Source organism: Fringilla coelebs (assembly GCF_963513975.1).
Source record: "Fringilla coelebs genome assembly, chromosome: Z".
Taxonomy (NCBI): domain Eukaryota; kingdom Metazoa; phylum Chordata; class Aves; order Passeriformes; family Fringillidae; genus Fringilla; species Fringilla coelebs.
This window is the reverse complement of record NC_140031.1, coordinates 9,159,139-9,183,070: the sequence shown is the minus strand read 5'-3', so window position 1 is coordinate 9,183,070 and position 23,932 is coordinate 9,159,139. Positions and strand designations below refer to the sequence as shown.

Below are 23,932 nucleotides of genomic sequence, written 5' to 3'. Positions count from 1 at the left end.
GGACTGCCGCGCCCCGAGGGGGGCGGTGCTGAATCGCGGGCAGCCGGGGGGCGGAACCGGGGGCCGTGGCCGGAGGAGCCGGAGGGACCGATCCGGGCGGCGCACCCGGAAGCGGCGCGGCGCAGGGGCCTTCCGGGAGTGCGGGAGCGGCGGCGCCGAGCGGGGCGGGCGGAGGGGGCGATGCTGTCGCGGGCGGGGATCCGGGCCCGGCCCGGCCTCGGGCTGCTGCAGGTGCGGGGAATGAGGGCAGGTGGGGAGGGAAGGGGGAGAACTCCTCGTTCGGGGGTGTGCCCACGTGGGGAAGGTCCGGGTAGCGATGCTGAAGGGGCCGGGGAAAGGGATCTGGATTGGGGGCACCGGGATGAGGGGAATGGTGTTGGGGATCTGGGAAGTGTTGGGGGAGGACCGGGCAGGGATGGGGGATACAGAGGACGGACGGGCACGGGGGGTCGGAGGTGGGGTTCAGTGGGGTGGTGGTTTCGCGGGTCCGAGGAGGAGGTGAGGAGGAGTTGAGGAGGGGTCGGGGCTACGGGCTTACAGGGGGCTGTGGGCAAATGGGTATCGAGGTATTGAGGAGATAGTGGCGGTCTCTGGTGTTGGGGCTCCGGGAAAGTGCTGGAGTGCTGGTGAGGAGCTGGGCAGGAGTAGGGCTGTGTGGGCACGGCGGGGTGAAAAAAATAAATGGGGATGGGAGGCAGAGAGAGAGTCGGTGGTAGCTCGGTGTCGGTGTTTGGGGTGAAGAGATGGCGGTGTGGGGGCTCGGTGGGGGAAAGCTGGGCAGGGGCGTGGGAAGGGGTGCGGTGCAGTGGGCAGACAGGTATGGGGATTGAGCAGGGGCAGCGGGGGGACTGGGGAGATCCGGACAGGGATAGAGATGAAGGATGAGGGCGTGATGTAGAGAACAGACAGGTGCAGAGAGGCTGAAGAGGGTGGTCAGTTTGGGGGTGGGAAGAGCTGGGGTGTGGGCAGGGGGATGCACAGGGATAGAGAGTAAGGAGGGAGAGAGGTCTGAAGCAGAGGAAAAATGAGTGAGGAGGTGACTCAGGAGGTGGGGGTTCAGTGGGGTGGTGGTGTTGAGGGTTTGGGGTACGCTGTGCATAGTGAGGAGCTGGGCAGAGAAGGAGGTGTGAGGAGGAGGGGTGTAGAGGAAATGTGGGGGTACGAGGGGGACTGAGAGAGTGGGGTCTTTGGGGGGGTGTGGAAGTTCTGGGATGGTGGTGGTGAACTGGGCTGGGTACAGGGGGGCATTGGAAAGGAGGCTGTGGATGAATGGGTAGGGGGAGGGCCAGTGGGGGGTGGCTGAACATGGGGAGTGGTGAGGTGTGGCTGGGTTGTTGTAGGAGAAATGGATGTGGGTCTGTGGAGGTGTGAGCTGGGTTGGGATGGGGGGAGTTTGAGGGAAGCTGTGTGAGTGAGGGTCAATGAGGAGGAGGGTGGGGGAATGCCCAGACAAAACAGCTCTTTGTGGAAAGCCCTGGAAGCAGCCAGAACTTGGGAGAGACAGGTTGTTGGAAAGGGGTGGCCCGGGACTGAGGTGGGGGAGTGGGCCTGAATGGGTTATAGGGGCTGAGTGGAGCAGAAGAGACCCACGTGCACGCACCTTCATTGGCCTTATGGTGGCAGGGACACTTTATTCCCTACTCCGGGGTGGATGTGAGAGGAGTGGAGATGTGCAGAAAGCTCTGGCATGGGAGTGAGTCCCCCTGCACCAGTGGAGAAGACTGTCCCTGGCGCCCAGGCCTCACCCCTGGGGGAACACCTTTACAGCATGGGCTTGTTAGGGGCATTGTTTCCTGCCCTGGTCTCCTGGTCATGAGCCCACATGGGTAGCAGGTGTGGCGCTGGGCTCTGAGGTGCCAGCAGCTGGTCTCAAGCCTGCTCCATGTCCTTCCCCCAGCACTCCCAGCAGCTGAAGCATGCGGCACGGCTGGCCCCAGCCCCGTGCCGTTGGAACTCCGGGCTGCCCATGAACATCGGGGTGCTCTTTGTGCCGCAGCAGGAGGCCTGGGTGGTGGAGAGGATGGGCAAGTTCCACCGAATCCTCGAGCCTGTAAGGAGCAGCTTTTCTCCCCTTCTGGATTCAGCAGGTTCCTAAAGCTGTAGCGAGGCGCGTCCTTTGCACGAGGATCCAAGAGGGGTGGTGGGCTCAGTTTCCCAGGCTGAAATCCTTTTGGCTGCCTGTGGACTAATTTTCCTTGGTGAGGTGTTAAAAGCACTCAGTAACTGAAATTCCTTGTGTGTAAAACGTGTTTGCAGTGTGTGCCATGGGCTTTGTTTGCATGACTCTCTCTAGTGTATCAGCCATCTAATCCCACCCTTTTCCCAGGGTTTGAACTTCCTGATCCCTCTCCTGGATCGGATTCGTTACGTCCAGAGTCTCAAAGAAATCGTCATTAATGTCCCAGAGCAGTCAGCTGTCACACTGGGTGAGGAACAGCTTCCGTGTCGTGCCCCTTTCCTTCTGCTGCATCTGGGGTGAGCAAGGGACGATGTGAGGATGAGTGGAATTGTCCCAAGGTCCTGCACTCAGCCCTGTCCCTTGGCTATAAAATCACAAGATCACTGAATGATTTGGGTTAGAAAGGACCTTAAAGTTCATCTTGTTCCAGCCCACGTACCATGGACAGGGGACACGTTCCACTTGGCTGGGCTGCTCAGAGCCCTGTCCAGCGTGGCCTTGAACACTTCCAGGGATGGGGCATCCACAGCTTCTCTGGGCTGCTTACTTCAGTGCATCACCATCCTCACAGTAAAGAACTTCTTCCTAACGTCTAATTTGAGCCTGTCCTCCCATCAGCTTAAGACCATTCCCCCTTGTCCCATTCCTCCATGTCCATGTGAAAAGGCCCTCTCCAGCTTTCTTTAGGTACTGAAAGGCTGTTGCTGTGAGTCGGGCAGCCCAGGAGGTTCCATCTGCTCTCTCTGGGCTGCAGCTGCCCCTTCTTGCTGAGTTGAATGCACCTCACCAGAAATAAATTTCTCAGGTTTTTTTACAGGTTTTCCTGTATCGAACCACAAAAGAAAATTCTGTTTCTGTTAAAAACATTTTAGAACAGGTTAATGGATGTGATGTAAATGGACAGCACTCTTATATTTCCAGTTTTAAGTGGTTGGTTTTGGTTTTTTCCTCCTCAAATCTTTATTTACAAGAGCTACAGTGTGAAATGCTTCTATTGGGAAAATCAAGACCTATTGTGTATTAAAACATCACAGTGTTGTCCAGGGAACATAAGGTCCTTTTTACAAAGCTTTTAGATAAGAAGATCTATTTCAGCCAATCCTCTTCTGTGTCATGCAGCTATGTCAGGGTGAAAAAGGATGAGCCTGCCCAGCTATGCTGTGGAAGAGGGGATTTCTGTGTCTTGTTTGTGCTGCTTCAGTGAACAGGTTCTCTTGTTCTCTCCTGACAGATAATGTCACCCTGCAGATCGATGGTGTGCTCTACTTGCGGGTTATGGACCCCTACAAGGTACCATCTCTGCCCCTTGGGCACCTTTCTCCTGGCTCTGCCCACTCCCTGCTTCCCAAAATGTGTGCTCCAGCCTCTGTGTCCTGCCTGGCAGGTGGGCTGGGCACTTTGACTCCTCCCAAGGCTCCAGACTCCATGTTTTCAGCTGGAGTGTCTGGTAGATTTCTTGCTTTAGCACTGTTTGTCTCTCCTGCTTTCTTCAGGGTCCCTCTTGGCATTCCTATCCACTCTGTTTTGTGCTTCTGCTCTTCAGGCCAGCTATGGGGTGGAAGATCCTGAGTATGCAGTGACCCAGCTGGCCCAGACTACCATGAGATCTGAACTTGGCAAGCTTTCCCTTGACAGAGTCTTCCGGGTGAGCTGGAGAGGTGGATCACAGAGCTGACAGTGTCTCCCAAAATTCCAGGACAGCCTGCAGGGCCAGGCTGATGTGCTTAACAGCAAAATGCCCTTTGATTAGAGGGCTTATGGCTGCTGTTTCAGTTGACCTATTGGTGAATCCTTGGAGATGGGTCTTCTTTCAGTTGTTTTTTTAACAGGAGCTATTTTTTGCCCTGCTCTGGGTTATTTGGAGGGGATGATGGGTGGTATGTGCCCAGACCCAGCTGGTCCAGTCGACTTTCTTTAGTCAGTGACTCGTTGCTCAGCCCCAGTGATGGGTATCCCATGACCTGTGTCATGGGGTACTGTAATCCTTGTACTGCATTTGCTGGGAAGAAACTGGAGTTGGTGGCATTCTCTTGTATCCAGATGTACACCAGATGTTGCATTCCAGCAGCTTCAGTGTGGGGCACTGCTCTCCCTAGGAGATGGTGACCCCTTCAACAGCTGCTGGAAGTGCCTAACCCTTCCTGAAACCTGTGGAGATGTTTTTTTTGTGGCAGACCTTCGCCTCTGAGGGAGGTGTCTGTTTCCCTCCTGACACCTCTCTCATGCTAAGCCCCTCTTCTCTGCCCTCCGCCATTTCTTTTGTGCCGTCCAGGAGCGGGAGTCCCTCAATGCCAGCATCGTGGATGCCATCAACCAGGCTTCAGACTGCTGGGGCATCCGGTGTCTGCGCTACGAGATCAAGGACATTCACGTGCCCCCACGTGTGAAGGAATCCATGCAGATGCAGGTGAGGCTCTCTGGGAGGGAGGTCTGGAACAAGAGGGAAGCCTGCGCTTCCATATTGCATTACAGAATCACAGAATCAGTAATGTTGGAAAAGACTTCAGATCATCAAGTCCACCTTCAGAGATGTGGCAGTGACAAACACTACCTTGTCAACCAGACCATGGCACCAAGTACCATGTCCAGTCTTTGCTTAAAGATCTCCACAAACAATGTCACTTCTCTGGTAGCCCATTCCAATGTCTAATCACCCTTTCTGTAAAGAAATTCTTCCTAATTTCCAACCTAAACCTCTCCTCATGTTGCTTGAGACTTTGTCCCCTCCTCCTGTTGCTGACTACCTGGGAGAACAGGCCATCCCCTGTGACTGCAACCTCCTTCCAGGTAGTTGTAGAGGGTGATACGGTTTCCTCTCGGGACCTTGTTTCCTCTTGTCCAGACTAAACAACTCCATCTCTCTCAAGGGGTCCTCATCAGGCTTGAGCTCCAAGTCTTCCCCAGCTCCATTGCGCTTCTCTGGGTGCTCCAGCGCCCCAATGTCCCTCTTGAGGTGCCCAGAACTGGACACAGGACTCAAAGCGTGGCCTCACCAGTGCCGAGTACAAGGCAACATTCACTTCTCTGGTCCTGCTGGCCACACTATTGCTGACAGGGGCTATGGTTCATTTTTACCTGTCCAGAGCTGGCAGTACCCAGCCCTTGTGTCAGGAGGTCACTTTGGCTGCAGACATATAGCTACTGAATAAGTAACTCCTGTCATAATTTTTGTAGTGGTGGCCCCTGCCTGCAACATGCAAGCCCTGCCAAGTCCCTTTAAAATCTCTGCTGGGCTCTGTGGAGAAGCAAATCTCGGAGCTGAAGTTCTCCCCTTGGGAAAAGCTGGACATCAGATATTTGGGCAGGAAGAAGAGGAGGGGGAAGCAACTGTCCACTTTGGTGGGAATGGAGCTGGGAAGGGCTGTGTGACGTAAGGAGCAGAACCAGCCCTTGCTGAGACCGCACAGTGTTCTGTAACTGTATTTTCATGTTTTGCTAAGCCATGCTTCCCCTAGCAGAACAGAGGAGCATATTCTTGCCCCACAGATGGGATTTCTGCAGCACAGCCATGGCAGGCTGGTGTCTGACCTGTGTTCCCAGGTGGAGGCAGAACGACGGAAGCGAGCAACAGTGCTGGAGTCAGAGGGGACAAGGGAGTCAGCTATCAATGTGGCTGAAGGCCAGAAGCAGGCCCAGATCTTGGCATCAGAAGCTGAGAAGGCTGAACAAATCAACAAAGCTGCTGGTACTGCCTGAGGCTAAAATGTGGGGTTCTGTAGCCCTCTGCACTGAGGGGTGGTGCTAAAGGGGTGAGGATGTGTTACTGTGAGCCAGGCTTCCTCAGCCACTCTGATCCTTCCCTGCTGGGGCCTCAGGCTGAGCTCCAGCTGATGTTGCTCTTGTGCCCCACCCTCCTGGCAGCAGGAGCCTTGTGATAGTGCTGCTGTTGGGGAAGAGACAGCCATGCATGCATTGAAATTGTCTCAATTCACTCCCTGAAATGGTCAGGATTCAGTCCTTGCAAGTGCTTTGTTGTGATTCTGATGTGCACCCTGCTGTGCTTTGTTGCAGGAGAAGCCAATGCCATGCTGGTCAAGGCCAGAGCCAAGGCAGAGGCAATTCAGCTCCTAGCAGCTGCTCTGGCACAGCAGGTGAGTGATGGCTACCTGGAGCAGCCCCTGCTTTGGTGTTGGCACTGAGGGAAGGAAAACTGCAGGCAGGGTGGCACCTGGCTTTCTCCTGGACACTCCCGGGCACCTTCGGCAGCAGCAGGGACTGAGGGGCTTTGCTGGATTGGGGTGGGCTGGAGACACAGGCAGGGATGAGCTGTTGGTGGCACGTGACTTGTCCTTCTGTCCCCAGCACGGCAATGCTGCTGCCTCCCTGTCTGTGGCTGAGCAGTACGTGAATGCGTTCTCCAAGATTGCCAAAGACTCCAACACCGTTCTGCTGCCCGCCAACACCGGCGATGTCACCAACATGGTCGCACAGGTCAGTGCAGCCCACGTGCCCTGTGCTGCATCCAGAGCCCCCTGGGCAGCAGGGGAGAGAGGGCATTCTGCCCCTCTGCTCTGCTTAGACCCACCTGGAGCACTGCATCCAGCTCTGGGCTCCCTGTCCCTCCCAGGAGGGACAGGGACCTGCTGGAGTCAGCCTAGAGGACAGGCACCAAGATGATCAGAGGGATGGAGCACCTGTGCTATGGGAAAGGCTGAGGGAATTTGGGTTGTTCAGCCAGGGGAAGAGAAGGCTCCAGAGAGACATTGTAGCACTTTCCAGTACCTAAGAGGGGCTTACAAGAAAGATGAAGAGATGCTTTACAAGGGTAATGATAGGATGAGGAGGAATAGCTTTAAACTGAATGAGTAGGTTGAGATTAGATTTTAGAAAGAAATTCTTCCCTCTGAGGGTGGTGAGGCCCTGGCACAGAGAAACTGCGGATGCCCCATCCTGGGAAGTGTTCAAGGTCAGGTGGAATGGGGCTCTCAGCAATCTGCTCCAGTGTGGGGTGTGGAGGGGTGTGAAAAAGCATCTTTAAGGCCCCTTCCAGCCGAAGCTGTTCTTGCTCTCACCCAAGTAAGTGAGTCTTGCTCCAGGGAGGTGAAGAGAGCACCCTGCTGGGGCCTGGCTCTCTTTTCCTTCCCTCCGTATGACTGTCTCATTCCCTCCAGGCCCTGGGGATATACACCACACTGACCAAGCCACAAGCTGTGAAGACCCAAGATGAGATGCCCTCAGCCCACGAGGACTCCCACTCTTCTGCCACGGAGGTGCTGAAGGCAGAACAGGGCAGCTCCAGCTAACAGGGCTGGAAGGATCTCATACCCTCTCCCAATGCCTGCCAGCAGTCCTGTTCTGCTGCAGGCAGTCGCTCTTGTTCCCTTAGTCCCTATTTTGTATTGGATTTAAATCATGTAATAAATGGTAACAGTGCTGCTGCAGCATGTTCCCTCGTGCTTGGGTGCCTGACCCCAGCATTCGATGCCAAAGGGGGATCATCCCTCCTCACCAGGCTCCTGCTGGGATCTCCCATGGACATGCAGTGACATACAAGAGTCAAAAATTAGATGTTTCGAAAAAATTCTTCCTGTGAGGATGGTGAGGCACTGGCACAAGTTGTTCTGGGAAGTTGTGGATGAGGTTCTAAGCAGCCTGGTCATGTTCAGGGTGTCCCTGCTCACAGCAAGGGTGTTGGAACTAGATATCTTCAAAGTACCTTTCCAACCCAAACCATTTTATGATTCTGTGAATTTGGGGACCTCATTCTTACGAAGGATGCTGCTCTCAGTGCATCACCTCTCTGAGAGTATGAGCTGCTCTCATCATCCCCTCTTCTGTCAGCTCCCAGAAGCTGCCCTACAGTGCGTGACTGTGCATTTTCCACAGGGAGCTCCTCACAGCACAGGGCGGGGAGTGCCTCTGTCGATTAATTAATTACTAGATTAATTAAACCAACATTTTGCCGTTAGAAGTGTGCCTCGGGTGCCGGGAGGCGCGCTGGGACCTCCTGGCCGCCAGGGCGCGCTGTCGCCCCACGCCTCTCCCCGCCGTGCCGCCCTAGCGCAGTCGGCGCCACACGCGGCGCTTCCGGGAGCGACGGGCGCCGGGAGCCGCAGGTGGGACGGGACGGGAGCGGGGTCCGGGGGCTCAAAGAGGGTCTGTAAGGGGCTAGGAGGCCGGGAGGGGAGTCTGGGCTGCGGGGGCCACAAGGGTGGGGCGGGTGTCAGGTGGCGGACCGGGAGTCGGGAGTGCAGGGGAGGGGCTGGGGGTGTGTGAAGGGGAATGGGGCGTCGGAAAGGGGATGGGGGTACCGGGGAAGAGCAGGGGGGGCCGAGAGGGCAGTGGGCAGTCGGGCGGGAGCACGACTTGGCTCCCGTTCAGGAGGGGACACAAGGAAGTGCGTGGGACAGTTGCCGGACACGGAGGGGGACCAAGTAAAGTCAGGGCAGGCTGATGGGTGTTACTGCGGGACGGGCGGGTGTGGGAAGTGTTGGGCCGGGGATGGTGCTGGTAGGGAGGCAGTGGTGCCTGCCCAGGGAGAGCCGCTGGGGGCTGAGCCTGCCTGTCCTTCCCTCCAGGATGCAGCGGTGGCCAGTGGTGCTTTTCCTGGCCTGGGTTTGCTTTCTCTTTTTTGCTGGTATCGGGCTCTTCATGAGCGGCTTCCTGCTCACCCGGATCGAGCTTGCCAGCAGCAGTTCCTGCTCAGACCCACTCGTGCCTCCACTTTGGGAGAGGCAGAGCCTCCCGCCAGGCTCCTGCTGGGCTCCCCAACGCTTTTCCAAGGCCGTGCTCGTCATCATCGACGCCCTCCATTTTGAGTTCGCCCGCTTTGACCCCACCAAGGCCAGCCCGCTGCCCTACGAGAACAAGCTGGGTGTCCTGCACCAGCTGGCCACCTCCCAGCCCCGCCATGCCCGGCTCTACCGCTTCCGAGCCGACCCCCCCACGGCCACCATGCAGCGCATCAAGGGCCTCACCACTGGCTCGCTGCCCACCTTCATCGATGTGGGCAGCAACTTTGCCTCCTATGCCATCCAGGAGGACAACCTGCTGGCACAGCTGGTGCAGAACGGTGGGTTCCTGGCCTTTAGCTCAGGCAGGGGAGCTTCAGACTGGATAGAAAAACACGTTTTTTCACAGGCATAGGAATAGGTTGCCCAGGGAGATGGTGGAGTCACCATCCCTGGAAGTGCTTAAGAGGCTTTCATATCTTGTGCTGGGTGGTGTGGTTTAGGGTTTATAGTGGTGGGTGGATGATTGGATTGGATGATTTTGAAGGTCTCTTTCAACCTTCATGATTCTGTGACTGGGGCTGTTCAGCCTGGAGAAGAGAAGGTTGTATTGCAGCCTCATAGCAGCCTTCCAGTACCTGAAGGGGGCCTACAGAGAAGCTGGAAATGAATTCTTTGTCAGGAACTGTAGTGATAGAATGAAGAACAATGGGTACAATTTGACAGAGAAGTTTAAGTTAGATATTAAGAAGAAATTCTTTACTATGAGGGTGGTGAGACACTGGAACACTGTCCCCAGCAAGGTTGTGGATGGCCCATCCCTGGCAGTGTTCAAGGCCACGCTGAATAAAGCCTTGAACAACTTGATCTAGTGGAAAGTGTCCCTGCCCATGGGAGGGGGCTGGAACTGTATGATCTTTAAGGCCCCTTCGAACCTCTTAAGATTCTATGATTCTATGACTCTGTGTGGGCAGGACAGCAGCCCACTGGGACGGGGCACATGCAAACCTCTGCTCAGTTTAACCTGTATTCCAAACCTTGATTACTTTCTTCCTGGGAAGGGTATTCCTTACAACAGATCCCTCCTGTGAGCTGATTCTTTCTCCCTGCTTAATGAGAGTTACCTAAGGCAGGGTTGTCATGCAGGCAGGGCGTTGCCAGCTGGTGTTGGGAGTGAGAAGTAGCTGTGACCATGACTTCATCTTCAAAGATGACGAGAAAGCAGGTGAAAGCGGTGTTTGTTCCAAGGTCACCCCCAGGAATGCCTGTAGGATTGCCAAGGGTGTGTTGTGTGAGGCACGTGACAGGGGAGGAGCCAGGTGTGCCAGGTGGTGCCAGCTGTGCTGTGGGGGTGTCCCTCAGGCAGCAGCCTGCCTGGACAGCTGCCTGCAGCCATGAGGCAGCAACCTCATCCCATTTTCATTGTGGTTTGGTGCTGCTGGGGGTGCTTAGTGCAGCTGTAAAGGCCTTGTTATGGTGGGATAAGGGAGTAGAGAGGGCAGGCCACAGTGGTTTGTCACCTAGAGAGACTTCCTCCCAAAGCTCAGAGTGGGCTAAGGCAATATAACTTTGTGTGAGCAAGGTGGGCAAATGCAGTGAATCATCTGAGGCAAAATGATGATCACAGTATATCCTGTGGCAGAGTAGCAGTCTAAGAGAAAAAGGTTCCTTGCTCCCAGGCTGAAGAGGCTCTGTGCAAATACAGCTGGCTGATGGCAGGCAGGGCAAGGAGAGCAAGCACAGAGAGAAGCATCAGTGCTTTTGCCTTCTCTTTTCCATGTCTGGAACACCATCACCATTTTGTTTAAAAGCCATAGCTCAGGCCTCACCTCTTCTACTCCATCATCTGCTGCCTTGCATTTTGCAGTGGGGTCACAGGCCTCGGGAGAGGCTTTGCCTGCTTCAGGCTGCACCCAGTGCACCCACCTGTGTTGTGGTGGCCCGGGAGTCTTCCTGCAGCAGAGACATGTCAGGTCAGCAATAAGTCCTGAAGTTATGCAGTGGCTTTGGTGTGGGGAGCACTCGTGGGCTTACAGGTACTCGTAGACTTGTCCCTCCCTGTAATCAAAGTAATTTACAGACAGATGGTCTTTTTTTTAGTGAAAAGTTTAGTTTTGAGTGTGGGTTGGAGAGGAGCCATTGCTCCAGATCCTGACCTCGGTCTGCCGAGGCTCTTTGTATTGTTGTAGTAACAGCACAGCCCAGGAGGGCTCCATCTCTCATTGGTTCCTTTCTCTCTGGCTCAGGAAGGAGAGTGGTCTTCATGGGCGATGACACGTGGGAAGGACTCTTCCCAAAGAAGTTCTTCCGTTCCTATTTCTTCCCTTCTTTTAATGTGAAGGATCTTCACACTGTGGATGATGGGATCCTGCAGCATCTCTATCCAACTGGTAAGTAGCTCTTTCACCAGGGCATGGATAAACCTTGGTCTGATGTGTAGTCCTACTGCAAATTTGAGGTAGGGCTGGAGGATTTTTTCTGTTGCAAAGGAGCATTGGGCAGTTACACACTGCTGCCCTAGGATTACAGTGCTCTAGCTGGATTTCCACAGATAAGCCAGTTCTTGGAGCCCACAGACCTTTTCTGTAGATACCTTTCCTCTGTCTGGGACAGAATTCAGCTTTTTGGGATGAGGTTAGACTTCTACATCTGTCTTAAAAAGTACACTGGCTGGATGGAGACAGAGGAGCACCTTAACTTTGCCACAAGGCTGCCTAGGCAGGTACACAATGCTCTGCAGGAAACACAAGTTATGAGTCTGAGACACAGCACTGCTATCAGCAAAACATTGGTGCTTCCTAGTCATGGGAAGAAGATGAAGCATGAAATAGGTGATTTCTACCTCCCAGAGGTCCTGGGACCAAGGGACATGCTCTTTTATTTTTCTGTGTCTGAATATAAGCAAATCAGGGGTGCAGCAGCCTTTCACAGGCAAGTCTGTTCCTTATGTGAGAGATACAGGTCATCATTTAACTTTAAATATGTTGGTTTTCATATGTCAAGGCCCTGAAGCAGAGGGGAGAGGCCAGGGTAACTTTCTAACTAGGGACTGTGTTGGTGTGTCATGCCCATGTTTTGGGATGCAGAGGGGCACACTGATGAGTCCAAACTAAAATATCTCCAGGGAAGGATTGGAGTTTTGGGTTCTCCTTTTTCTGAGCATACCTTTGTTTCAGCTTAGTCTTGAGGTAAGTTCAAGATGACTTGGGTGACATTATACTGTTCCCCTCCTGAGGGATGGGGAGAAAAAACTGGGGATCCTGGGATATTTGCAAGGCTTTGAGGTCCCCGTGCCATTGCACCCAGGAACCTCTGGCCAAGAGTATGCCTGACTTAAAACCTGCATCCATTTCCTCAAGAGCTGGGAGTGACAGTGGCAGGAGGGGAAGAAACAGCAATATCCAGAGGCAACCAGGAAATTCTGGCAGGAGAATCCAGGCTTAGAATTCCAGGTTGGTGCATGATAAGTTTGCTTTTGTTCTGCAGTGGACAGCGGTGAATGGGATGTGCTGATTGCTCACTTCCTTGGCGTGGACCACTGTGGGCACAAACATGGACCTGACCACCCCGAGATGGCAAAGAAGCTCACCCAGATGAATGAGATGCTCAGGTGATCAGCATGGCACTGAGGGGTTGCTAGCTGGCCTCTTCCTTCAGCCAGGCTGGTGAGATCTTCCCAGGGAACTGACAGATGCAGAGGGCAGCAGGGAATGCTTACTGAGCCCGTTAACATGGAAAACAGCTTTGGTCAGCAGCAGCTGGAACCCCAGCTATGGGCAGTATTGCTTGCATAGATGAGTGTTGAGAGGTTTGGTTTCATACCTAAGACTGCCCTCAGGTCTTGCTTCTCTATCAAACCATGAGATGATAGTGCAGCTGGAGTATAACTGAGCCTCTCTCTTTCCATCTTTAACATGGAGATTGTCCCACTGAGGTCTGGCTAATATTTGAGAAGCAAGTGGAGGACCCTGGCTAGGGAATGAGTGCTGCTGCATTTATCACACAGAACTATGAGCCGTACCTTTGAGACAGAGGGCAGGATGGGATACAGAAATTTCAGTCATGCAGGTGTGTCTCAGCCCAGAATGCTGCAGGTTTTGATTCTTAGGGCTGCTTTTAAGTTTTGCTCCTAGAAGGAGTCGGGAACTTTCCCCACTGTATCTGAGAGTACAGCATACACTGTGTCATATCTACTGCATCCTTCAGGGACTAATTCCTGCTTTTTTCCTTTGAAATGGGAGATGTCACACATAACATGATACATGACCCAAATAGAAGCAGCCTAAAATTTCGTTTTTGTCAGGAGCCTTTCTTCTGAATTGCATTTTGTCACAATCCCTGGCAGCACTTTTTGCTGGGCATTGAAGCAAGATTGCTCCCCTCTGTCTTAGGGCTCTGAATTTGTTTGGCTTTAAAGCAACAATTTAAAACACCCTGGACCCTGGCTTGTTACAGTTCTGCACCAGCATTTAGTTTTGCTCATATCTGTTTGTGAGCTTCACCTCTGTGGTTCAGGCAGGCTTGCTGGGGAGATGTCCTCTTCCACCTAGGCTAGTGGGCCCCTGCCCAGGGAGGAGTTGACCTTCCTTATCTTGGTGGCAGGTCCTTGGTGGATCACCTGGGGAATGACACTCTTCTTCTGGTGGCTGGGGACCACGGCATGACAGAAACTGGAGACCATGGTGGCGACAGCGAGAAGGAAGTCAATGCAGCACTGTTTGTGTACAGCAGGACACCCCTGTTTGGCAGTGGCCCTCCAGAGGTGAGGAGCTGACTTTTAGCTACTCCTGCCCCAGCTGGTGCCTAAAAACTGCATTCTGGGATTACAGAGAGTAACGGTTTGACTGGGATTTTTTAGACTGTGAGGGATGGGGAGTCTGTCATAGAATCATGGAATAAGCTGAGTGTGAAGGGACACATCAGGATCATCAAGTCTAACTCCTGACCATCCACAGGACACCCCCAGGGGTCATGCCATGTTCCTAGGAGCATTGTCCAAGCACATTCTGAACTCTGTTGGGCTTGGTGCTGTGACCACTTCCTGGGGACCCTGTTGCAGTGCATGGCCATCCCCTGGGTGAAGAACCTTTTCCTGCTATCCAACCTAAATCTATCCTGACACAACTTCAGGCCATTCCCTCAGGTTCTGTCACTGCTTACCACAGATAAGAGATCAGTGCCTGACCCTCTTCTTCCCCTTGTTAGGATGTTGAAGACCAGCAGGAAGTCTCTCCTCAGTCTCCTCTTCTCCTGGCTGAACAGACCAAATTACTTCAGTCAGTCCTCACACAGCTTCACCTCCAGACTGTTCATCAGCCTCCTGGCTGTCATTTGGATCCTTTCTAATACTTAACATCTTTCTTATATTCTGGTGTCTAAAATTGCCCCCAGCACTTGAGGTCAAGCCAGTGCAGAGCAGAACAATCCCCTCCCTTGCCCAGCTGTTGATGCTGTGCCTGATGTACCACAGGACATGGTTGGCCCTCCTGGCCACCAGGGCACTGCGGTCTCACATTTGACTTGTCATCAACCAGGACCTCCAGGTCTTTTTCCATGGTACTGCTTTCCAGCCTTTTCACCTTGATTGAGAGGAATGGGAGGTCTATCACCTTGTCTCTAGAGAACAATGGAAGGCTTACACAGCATGCAGAGGACTGAAGTATTTGGAATGCATGTGCAGCTGTGAGGGGTGCTTGTGTAGGGCCAGGTGAGCTGTTGGACAGACAGTGCCTTCACCATCAACCTTCAGCTCCCAACAGGCATGCTTCTCACCAGAGGACCCTTGTGGAGAGTAGAGCTGTGCCTCTGCCTGGATTCACCTTTGAACAGGGATGTCTTCCCCACTGTCTTCCCAAATGAGTGAAAAGCTGCATTGCTGTGTTCTTTCTGAACTTCTGATTTCTCCCCTGTCTCTCCAGGAGCCTGAAACCATTCCCCAAGTGAATCTGGTGCCCACTGTGGCCCTGCTGCTGGGAGTGCCCATCCCCTACAGTAATATTGGGGAGGTGATGGCCGATCTGTTTGCTGGGGACAGTGACACTGTGTCTGCAGCCTTGCAGCAGCTCTCAGTCTATCACATCAATGCCAAGCAGGTATGGCCTGTGGTAAGCCTCCCATTGAACTAGAGGGGAGAAGGAATGGGTTTTTAAGCACAAACCTCTTCTGTTGGGTGGAGGTGAGATGGTGACATGCTGTTAATCTTCACAGGGAACTTACTTTACATTACATCCTTGCAGTGTTTGCTCCAGTAAAGACAGCCCCATTTTCCCTGAAGAGAAATGAGAGCCACCTCTTTAGTGCTGTGGTATGGAAAATATTGTCTGGGAAGGTGGAAGGTGGATGGACCTAGATGGTCAGAAGTGGTTTAATAGGAGATGATGGTTCCTCAAGTCTGAAGATAACCAGTGTTGTGATTGGAGATTTGAAAGTAAAAGTGGAGATTTTGATGCTGAAGGAGAAACAGTGTTAACAAAAAGACTATTCTAGATTAGTGGAAGTAGGAAAACAGTAATGAAAGACCAAATAAAAAAAATAACCACGTAACAGTCAATACTAAATACTAAAGTAGGATACTGAAGGAGCAATTTACACAAAGCGCCACAAAATACAGAACCCCAGGAGTAGATTGACAAAATTTGAATGAGAGGCTCTACATCAGGTATAAAAGAAGCCTAGGCAGTGGGGCAGGCTAAGTGAGAGCCTCTATGGATGATGTGAGGGCCATCTGTTATGGCTCTGGTCATGCTACAGAGCCAGCTTTGCCACAGGCATTGCAAGGCATGCATCTCAGCTAAGGGCTAATCTGCTTTGGGAGACTCTGGATTGCTGGGAGCACAGGAATAATTCCTCCAGTGCCCAACCAGCTCCTTGGAGTGCCAGTTGGACACCACTGGTGCGAGCCACTGAGGAGCTGGAGAGAATGATTGCTGATGGGAAGACAGAAATACTCAGCTCTGTAATTATAGAGCAGCAGAGTGCTCTGACATTTAAAGATCATACTATATGTTAGTGTCCATTAATCACTGAGGATATCAATCATCATTTGTTAGAAATTAGCATTATCAAGTTGTGCTTGTTTAAATATTTGCACTCATTGTTTGAGGAGGTTTCTGGCTCGATAATGGTGGTGTTGAAGAAGCTGTGGCATTCCAGGGAGGCCTGTGAGGGAGCCAGTGCATGTGTGTGCCATCCACAGGCAGGGGAAGACTGATTCTGACTGTGCTCTGAGGCAAATGGAAGGTGTGTGAAGTTATGGGTACAATTCAGGACTGGTGAGATCTAAGCAGAAGGATGTGTGTGCAGGTTCTCTGCCCTGCTAATGCCCCTGTAAAACTTCTTTTATGACTTTGGGATCGTAGCTGCCTCTGTTCATGTCGTCTTGAACTAGAAAACAAAAAGAAAGAGTTTTTCTTAAACTATGGTGCAGTGTATTAATGTGCTATTATTGAAGAAAAGGAAGCAGTCTGTTTTCATCCACTATAAGTTTTTTAATGTGATATTTTTCCTCAGACAAAACTGTAAAACTCAACATGGGGTGCAGATAAACAAGTCAGTAATGACTTGGCCTTCTGGAGGACATTTGCCTTATTGCTGCCAAAGACTCCATAAAAGCCCTTATGAGGCTCTGCACAGCATTAGCAGAGGTGTAGCTGCAGGAGTCATCATGGCTGGTGCTAAGGATGCATCTCTTGAGAGGGATGTCAGTTTGGCAGAGAGATTGAGTTTCCTGATGGTGACATCCCTGGGTGATACAGCTGGGGACAAGTCTGCCCTGGCAGGGTTTGGTAAACTGGGGTTGTTTCCATTATGAAGGGGCAGCGTGAAGCAGTGAATCCCATTCCCTGTTTTCCCTGCTGTCTGATCCTGTATCTTCTCTCTTGTAGGTGGATCGCTTCCTGCAGTCCTACTCGCTGGTGGCTCAGGACCTGCCAGCAGAGCAGCTCCAGCACCTGCAGGAGCTCTTCTCCAGTGCTGTGCAGGAGCACACGCAGCTCCTGACCCAGGTGCAGGGGACGACAGTGCCTCCAGAGCTCAAGCCGAGGCTGGGAAGCCTCATCAGTCGCTTCCAGCGCTACTTGCGGGAGGCACGGGCTGTGTGCACCCAGTCCTGGGCCCGCTTCCACCCCCTGCGTATGGTGGGGGGCTGCATCCTTATTGCTTCCTCTTGCTTACTCTGCTACATGGCCTCAGAGCTGGCTGCATCCTCACAATCTCTCTGTCACAGCTGCCTCCTGTACCCGCTCTTCTGGGGCCCTGTGGGGGCTGCTCTGCTATGGCTGGTCCACGTTTTCACCCAGGAGGGGCTGGATCTGCTCCTGGTGTCATCTTGGGCAGCCGCTGCTTCTCAGCTGGGTTTTTTCTGGCACTGGTGGGGCCAGCATCTAAAGAGAGCCCGTTTGACAGGCAGTCAGCCACCCTTGGCCAGTGGTGGCCTCAGGCAGAGGCTGCGAGCATGGCTGGGGCTGGCCTTCCCCATGGGCATTCTGTTCTTCCGCTGTGGAGCTATGTTCTCCGACAGCTTTGTTGTGGCCGAGGCACGGGTGGCCCCGTTCCTGCTGGCCTCACTGGTGATGTTGCTAGTAGGGAAGCTCCACTGGGATGGTCACCTGACTGTGCCAGAAGGTCCCAAGCAGCAGCTCCTTGGCATTTCTTCTTACCGGAGAGAGATCTGGTATCTGCTGTGCCTCGTGGCCATGTTCCTGGTCTGTGTGCGCCTCTCCAGCTTCTTCCACCAGTGCCGCGAAGAAATCCCTCAGTGCCGGCCCTCTGTTTTCCTCTCCCCACTTGCCAGCCTGAGAAATACACGGGCCAAGAACCTCTTCTACCTCCTTTGCGTGGCCTTGCTGGCTGGGCTGGTGTATGCAGTGCAGAGCTGGCTAAGGCACTATGGCAACCTGAACAGCTCGGACCCCCTTGTGCTCTTTGTGCGCTGGGGTTTCCCACTGGTGGTCCTTTGCATTGCCTGCTACTGGGCCGTTGCCTCCAGTGCCGATGACTCTCTTGGCAAGCTGCAGGAGCTGGTGCAGGTTGCAGTTGTTGTATTTCCCAGGGCTGTCTATGGACTAGCATTCATGGGACTGCTGCTCCTGCTGTGCAATCCCATGATGGTGTTTGCAAAGGACACACGGGAGTCAGCAGGATCCATTGTCACCCCCTACCTGGGGGTCCCTGGCTCCGAAGTCGACTTCCTCCACGTCATCCCTCAGATCTACAAGAGGATGCAGGAGTCTCAGAAGAGCCGGCTGGAGCGGGGCAGCTGCAGGGCCACTATTGCAGCATACGGGCTGGGCAGCGTGTACTCAGCAGCCCTGATCATAGCCCTCACCCTGCTGGGCTTCCTCTTGATGCTTCTGCACAGCGAGCGGCTGAGCTTTGCCTTCCTGCTCCTCTTCGTGGAGGCCTTTGTGCTGCTGCACATCCACACGTGTGCCAGAGGCCTTGCTGGAGATGCTGGTGAGTCTGGGCTCAGTAGAGCAACCACTGGATGTGTTACCTGGGCTAACCTGCGGTGACCTTGCCTTAATTCCAGTGGGAGAAGCAGGATCTAGTTCCTAGTCTTGGGAAGGAGTGGTGCACTGATCCTCAGTATACTCTTAGCTTTTTAAGGGCTGCTTAAATCCTCTAGTAGAAGAAAGATGCATGCAGCAGGGATGTGAACATGGGAGGGGGAGGAGTGTCTTGGGTCAGGGAAAGGAGCTTTCTTCTTCCCAGAGTGTGAACAGTCACCTAACCCCACTGCTGCTGACAGAGTGCAGTAGCAAGGCTAGTGGCACCAGCAGAGGGGATGCTGGCCCCTTGCTGTACCTGTGGGGGAAGCTGGACTGTTTCCTGTTTCTTCAAAGAGCCATCGTGGAAAGGGAACCTGGGAAAAAATGTCACTAGGCTTTTTTTGACCATGGATCTGTCTTGTTCCTTGATGCTGATATCCCCACCCCCTGCCTCTGTTTTTGTTTTTTATTTCCTCAGAGCTGTTTTCAGTGCCGTGGTATGCAGTGATCTCCTGGCTCCTTGCTGCTTCACAGTTCTTCTATTCCACAGGCCACCAGCCTATCTTCCCAGCCATCCACTGGAATGCAGCCTTTGTTGGCTTCCACCTTGACCACAGCATGAACCTGCTGCCTGCTGTCCTGGTGGGAGCCAACACATTTGCCTCCCATATCCTCTTTGCAGGTAAATAAATTTCTTTCTGGGCTGTGGAGCCTGAGCAGACACAGCTCACTGCAGTGCCTTGCCTGGGGCTCTGCAGGCTGAGTACGAGGCAATAAAGGCTCCAGCACCAGCTGAACCACAGCATCCTTGCTGTTCCCCTTGTGGGGCCACAGCAGCCTGGCCTGGAGCTGCAGTATGTGCTTCCTGCGCATCCAGGGCCGGATGGCAGAGCCTAGACTGCTCCTCACCTCCTGGGCTCTGATAACTTCATGTGCCTTTGTCCTTGAGGTAGTTGGCTGCCCGCTGCTCCTGCTGTGGCCCTTTGTGTGTGAGATGTCCAACTCACAGAGGAAGAAGCCCAAGAAGGAGTCCCGGGAGGAGCTGCAGGAGGTGGAGGAACACATGATGGAAATGAGGCTGCGGGAGTCTCCAGAGGAGTTCTCCACTGCTCTGCTGCGGCTGGGATTGAAGTACCTCTTTGTCCTTGGGGCACAGGTACGGGCAGAGGCGGGCTGTGAGAAAGGTTGTACAGGAGGAAATTGGTGTGCTGTGATAACTGTGGGGCACTCTGATGAGAGAAAGGGGTCAGCCAGGACACAGACAGGCCCTGGGGTGGAGTGTCTCATTGCAGGTGGAAGAGCAGGTCCCTTCTCAGCCATGCCTGTGCTTTGGGAAGGGCTCCAGCATGGAAGCTGACATATGGATTAGGATGCTTTTCATACCCATATGCCCAGAGTGGTAATGTCTGCTCAGGAGCTGCAGGGTTGTAATCCTACTCTCTGTCTTCCTTACCATTCCTATCTCACACCAGCTCTGGTTTTCATATGTGCTGTGATGATAGAGGAAGCTAAACACCAGAAATTTTAATCCTGTGAAAGAAGTGAACAGTTTTCTGGGATTTATCTCTTGAAATCATTCTCCTGTGTTGTCAGACCAGAGACAGTGCAAGGGAAGGGGCAAGCCCTCCAGCAGAGAGCAGGAGCGCCCCTCTCAGTGAAATAGGTCAGGTTAGCCACAGTGTGAGCCGTCCCCTGTGCTGCCCCAGCCTGGCCCCACAAAGACCTTCGTGTACCCCAAGCTGCTTGTGTTTCCCGACTTGAGGACATCATGGAAGGGAGTCCTCTTTAGGACACTCATTCCTGATGTGTGCTGTGCCAGCTCCTCAGGCATGTGCAGTTTAGTACCACCTTCAGATGTGAATCTAGTGCCCAGGAGGTCTCTCCAGAGTCACCTGTAACTTGTTTTTCATGATCTTTCCTGCAGCTTCTGGCCTGTGTTTGTGCAGCTATGATCCTCAGGAGACACCTCATGGTTTGGAAGGTCTTTGCCCCAAAGTAAGTCCCAGAAGTTGCTCTGATGCAGAGTTAAGACTCATGTCCCTGACACCTTGGCTAGAGTTGACAGACAGTAATTTTGGAAGAGACCCTGTGATTGATCTTCTGACTCATTGCCTAGTACTGGTTGTAGGAATATCCCTAACTCCTGCTTGAAATTCAGAAGCTAGACTTGAGCTAGAGCCTAGAAGTTTCTCTTCATCTGAATTTCCAAGGACACACAGCACAGAGCCCATCTGGAAGCTGAGAATGTTGTAGTCAGAGAGTCAAGGTAAGGATACCAGATGAGAAGTGATAAACCCAGAAATGCTGAACCAGCAAACTTTTGAACTAGTCGGTGTGAAGGGTGGCCTCAGCCTCTGAGGGACTCACAATCCCACCTGAGTTAAGAGGTCCCGAATGGCCTCTAAATCAGACAAGTGCTTGGCTTACAGGTTTCAGGCAGCAACTGCTGGGGCATAAATGTAATTCAGGTTTTAGGATGTGGGATGCTACCAGCCTCTCACTGTCAGGAAAATCAGTCAGCTGGAGGGTAGCAGCCTGTCTCTGTAGTCATGCTGGCTCTTGTATCCTTAACCACATCTGTTGTGCCTGCAGGTTCCTCTTTGAGTCGCTGGGCTTTGTGGTGAGCAGCATCTGCCTCTTGCTGGGGATCGCCCTGGTGATGCGTGTGGACTGTGCCGTCAGCGCCTGGTTCAGCCAGCTCCGGCTGAGGTAGCCCTGGAGGCGTGGGGAGCCTGACCTGCTTGTCGGCCCAGGCTGTGCTTGTCTCCTTGCCTCCCTCGGGCTGGCAGGGATGCACAAGCCGCCAGCAAACGAGTGCCTGCCGACAGCAGTCAGGGATTATGCCCAGCTCCCTGCTGCTGTGCTGAACAAAAGGACTGGAGCCAACTGTTCCTGGCTCGTGGGGATGGTGTTTCTCAGCAGGGGAGGTCAGAGCTCTCACTGGGCCTTTGCTGGCAGCAAGAGGACTGTGCTGCAGGAGCCCAAGAAGCAAAAGTCCTGAAGTGCTCCTCTGGAGAAACACCAACGGGGGCTTGCTGGTACTTCCCTGCCATGGTGTGCAGCTGGTAGGCTTCAGTGGCCAGCAAGGTGTCACCTTGACTGTGCAAAGACTCATGGGATGGAGCCAGCTGAGGAGGGGAGGGAATGTCCCACAGCCCCCACTTTTTTCACATGCTCGGTTTTCACGCTGGAATCACACTGCACATGGTTCCATGCAGATGGTTCCTGGAGCCTCGGTGGCAGCTACTCCTCTGTAAAGTCAGTCAGTTTCTCTGTAGTGAGGCCTCTCTTGCCTTGCACTCAGTCCCACTTTCCTGGTTCCCCTCAGCCCCTGTGAAGTGCAGTGGGCAGCACTCGAGGCTGCCTTCTACAGCAGGCATAGCTTGGGCCAGTGGTAGCTGGGACAGCTGTGTGCATGACCAAGAAATTCTCCACTTCTGTTCTCAACCTTTCAGGGTCCCTGTGGGCTGGGTGGTAGCAGCCAAGGCTCTTGATCTCTTCCTGCCTGTGTGCTGCTGGATGCCGGCTGTTTACTGTGAACAATTAAGATGCAGGAGGATGTATTGACAGAATATGGGCGTCACCAGCAGGAAATAGGAAGTAGCTGGAAATAGGAAGTAGCTGGAAATAGGAAGTAGCTGGAAATAGGAAGTAGCTGGAGTAGTTGTCGCAGCTGCAGGAGTAACCTTGGTGTGAGCTCCGGAGCTACTTGAAAGCCTGGAGCAGGCACCAATTCTTTCAGGAAGTGGTTTAACTTATTGGTGTCTGTGTGTGTGTGCTGGGTGCTGTGGACCAGATGCAGTCAATCACATCCATCATCCCATGTTTGGGGCTTGTCTCCCTCTTGGCCTTGGCATTCTCTGTGAGACTTCATGTCACAAGCAAGCTATACCAAACCTGCCCTTGACTGCTCACAGTCAGGAGGCATGGTGTTTCTTTCCTTATGGGCACAGGTAGAGGGTGGTGACCATGGTGCCTGGCCACATCCCAACTCAATTCCTCCTGCAGTTTCCATTGGAACTGGGACTCCTTACTGCCCTGAACCACTGTGTGGCATTAATTGGTGCTATGAAACCTTTTGTCTTTTTCCTCTCTGGAAAGAGACAAGGACTGCTTGCCTGGGATTTCTGCAATGATATTTGCCCAATCCCATTAATTTTTAACTCATACACCATGACTGCCCCTGTTTGAGTTCCTTACTGCAGACTGTTAGCATAACTCCAGGCTCTTCTTCTTCTCTACCCTGCAGAGTCCCAGGAAAATCTGTCTCATTATTTAATTTCTTGCCATTTTTCCCAAGTGCCAAGTTGCTGTGGCTCTTGAGGGCAGGTGGAATTTTGTATTTTACCCCTGCAAAATGCCTGCTCAGTTGCAACTCCAGGAAGGCTTAAACTGTTCTTATATTAGGTTTCCATTGCCTGGCCTGCTCCTGATCTGCTGGCTGTGCTCTGCTACCTCAGCCTGTCATGTCCTCTGCTCTGTGGTCCTGCTCAATTTCACCTGTTACAAGCAGGGACTGGTTTGTAGCTGGCATCACACCCTGGCCTGCCTCACTGCCTGGATACACAACACCAGAGCTAGCACAAGGAAGGGGTAGTGGCAAACAATAAGAGAAGCTAAAAGCTACTGGAATGCATCAGCCCACAATTAAAATGGGCTTAGGCACCCTTAAAAATAGGTTATTTGCTGAAATCTGACTGCCTGGTGGCCATATGCTTCTGAAGGAACAAGGGGTGCGTTGATACGGGGAGGAGGAAGGGGGTGGAGGTAGCAGTTACCCAGTAAATTTTCATTTAATGTGAGGTTAATCTGGATAACACACATTGCTAAACCTCAAGGCTGGAGCTCAAATCGGTCTTGTTGTAACCTCATAACCTGGTCAGGAGCTTTCTGCCTGCCTGTATTTGTGCTGGCAGAAGTCCCTGTGGCCTACTGATAGTGTAGGACTGGTCCCTGATATCCCCACAGCTGCCACCCAGGCCCTTTGGCTTCCATCTCTGGGACTTGTTTCTCTTTTCACGGGTCACTCCAGTGCAGCTGAGCCCTCTCATGCCCACTGTTCATGGCTGGAGCACTCACACGGGGCTTGGGAATCCTGTCCTCACTCCTCTGTTCCACCCCTCTGCCATGTGTGGGCTCGTGGTCCCAGGAGGCCAGGGAGAGCAGAGGGAACAGCAGAACTGTAGCCTCATCAAAGGACGCACTTATCTCATCAGAGACTAAACAAAACTTGCAGTAGAAGAGCTGCAAGTGCATCCTTGTCACTGCAGAGCTGCCATGGAGTGCTGGCTGCTCAGACACAGCAGACTGGCTGCTACACCAAAGATTTCAGATTCACGAAGATGAGTTTTCCAAGGGCTAGAGATGCTCTTGCTTCGTTTCATTGACTGTTTCAGTCCTTGTCAGCCTTCCTCAGCTGCCCTCGAGCTGATTGTTTGGCTGCCATTCTTCTGAGCATGCTGGGGATTACAGAGTTAATGCCAGCCGAGGGCCTGGCGACCTTGAGCAGATCATGCTGCTGATGCTAGAGCAGACAGAGCTGTGTTTGCTGATTTAAAACCCCTAGAAGGGGTTGCCTCCTAGTCCAAAGCAAG

General features: G+C 53.0%; 2 protein-coding genes across 2 annotated transcripts; both read left to right on the top strand.

Annotated features, from left to right (window-relative positions):
• The first annotated feature begins 108 nt into the window (after window positions 1-108).
• On the top strand, window positions 109-7,560 carry STOML2 (stomatin like 2). Its single transcript, XM_084224937.1, has 10 exons — window positions 109-231; window positions 1,898-2,050; window positions 2,327-2,426; window positions 3,411-3,469; window positions 3,723-3,824; window positions 4,452-4,586; window positions 5,720-5,864; window positions 6,191-6,270; window positions 6,482-6,610; window positions 7,291-7,560. The coding sequence occupies exons 1-10, from the start codon at window positions 181-183 to the stop codon at window positions 7,420-7,422; spliced, it is 1,086 nt and encodes a 361-aa protein (XP_084081063.1). The 5' UTR covers window positions 109-180; the 3' UTR covers window positions 7,423-7,560.
• A 662-nt stretch (window positions 7,561-8,222) lies between these two features.
• Window positions 8,223-23,054, top strand: PIGO (phosphatidylinositol glycan anchor biosynthesis class O). The gene is made up of 11 exons (XM_084224759.1): window positions 8,223-8,235; window positions 8,698-9,191; window positions 11,097-11,240; window positions 12,337-12,460; window positions 13,453-13,612; window positions 14,769-14,942; window positions 16,734-18,303; window positions 18,817-19,020; window positions 19,292-19,494; window positions 20,263-20,333; window positions 20,931-23,054. The coding sequence occupies exons 2-11, from the start codon at window positions 8,699-8,701 to the stop codon at window positions 21,049-21,051; spliced, it is 3,264 nt and encodes a 1,087-aa protein (XP_084080885.1). The 5' UTR covers window positions 8,223-8,235; window position 8,698; the 3' UTR covers window positions 21,052-23,054.
• Window positions 23,055-23,932: the final 878 nt, after the last annotated feature.

Bases quoted from the DNA above. Each gene is read 5' to 3' on its own strand.
- PIGO (XM_084224759.1), top strand. From the start codon at position 8,699: ATGCAGCGGTGGCCAGTGGTGCTTTTCCTGGCCTGGGTTTGCTTTCTC. The intron at 12,461-13,452 runs GTGATCAGCATG...TCTTGGTGGCAG, and splicing joins CAGATGAATGAGATGCTCAG to GTCCTTGGTGGATCACCTGG. The intron at 14,943-16,733 runs GTATGGCCTGTG...TCTCTCTTGTAG, and splicing joins ATCACATCAATGCCAAGCAG to GTGGATCGCTTCCTGCAGTC.
- STOML2 (XM_084224937.1), top strand. From the start codon at position 181: ATGCTGTCGCGGGCGGGGATCCGGGCCCGGCCCGGCCTCGGGCTGCTG. The intron at 232-1,897 runs GTGCGGGGAATG...TCCTTCCCCCAG, and splicing joins CCGGCCTCGGGCTGCTGCAG to CACTCCCAGCAGCTGAAGCA. The intron at 5,865-6,190 runs GTACTGCCTGAG...GCTTTGTTGCAG, and splicing joins ACAAATCAACAAAGCTGCTG to GAGAAGCCAATGCCATGCTG.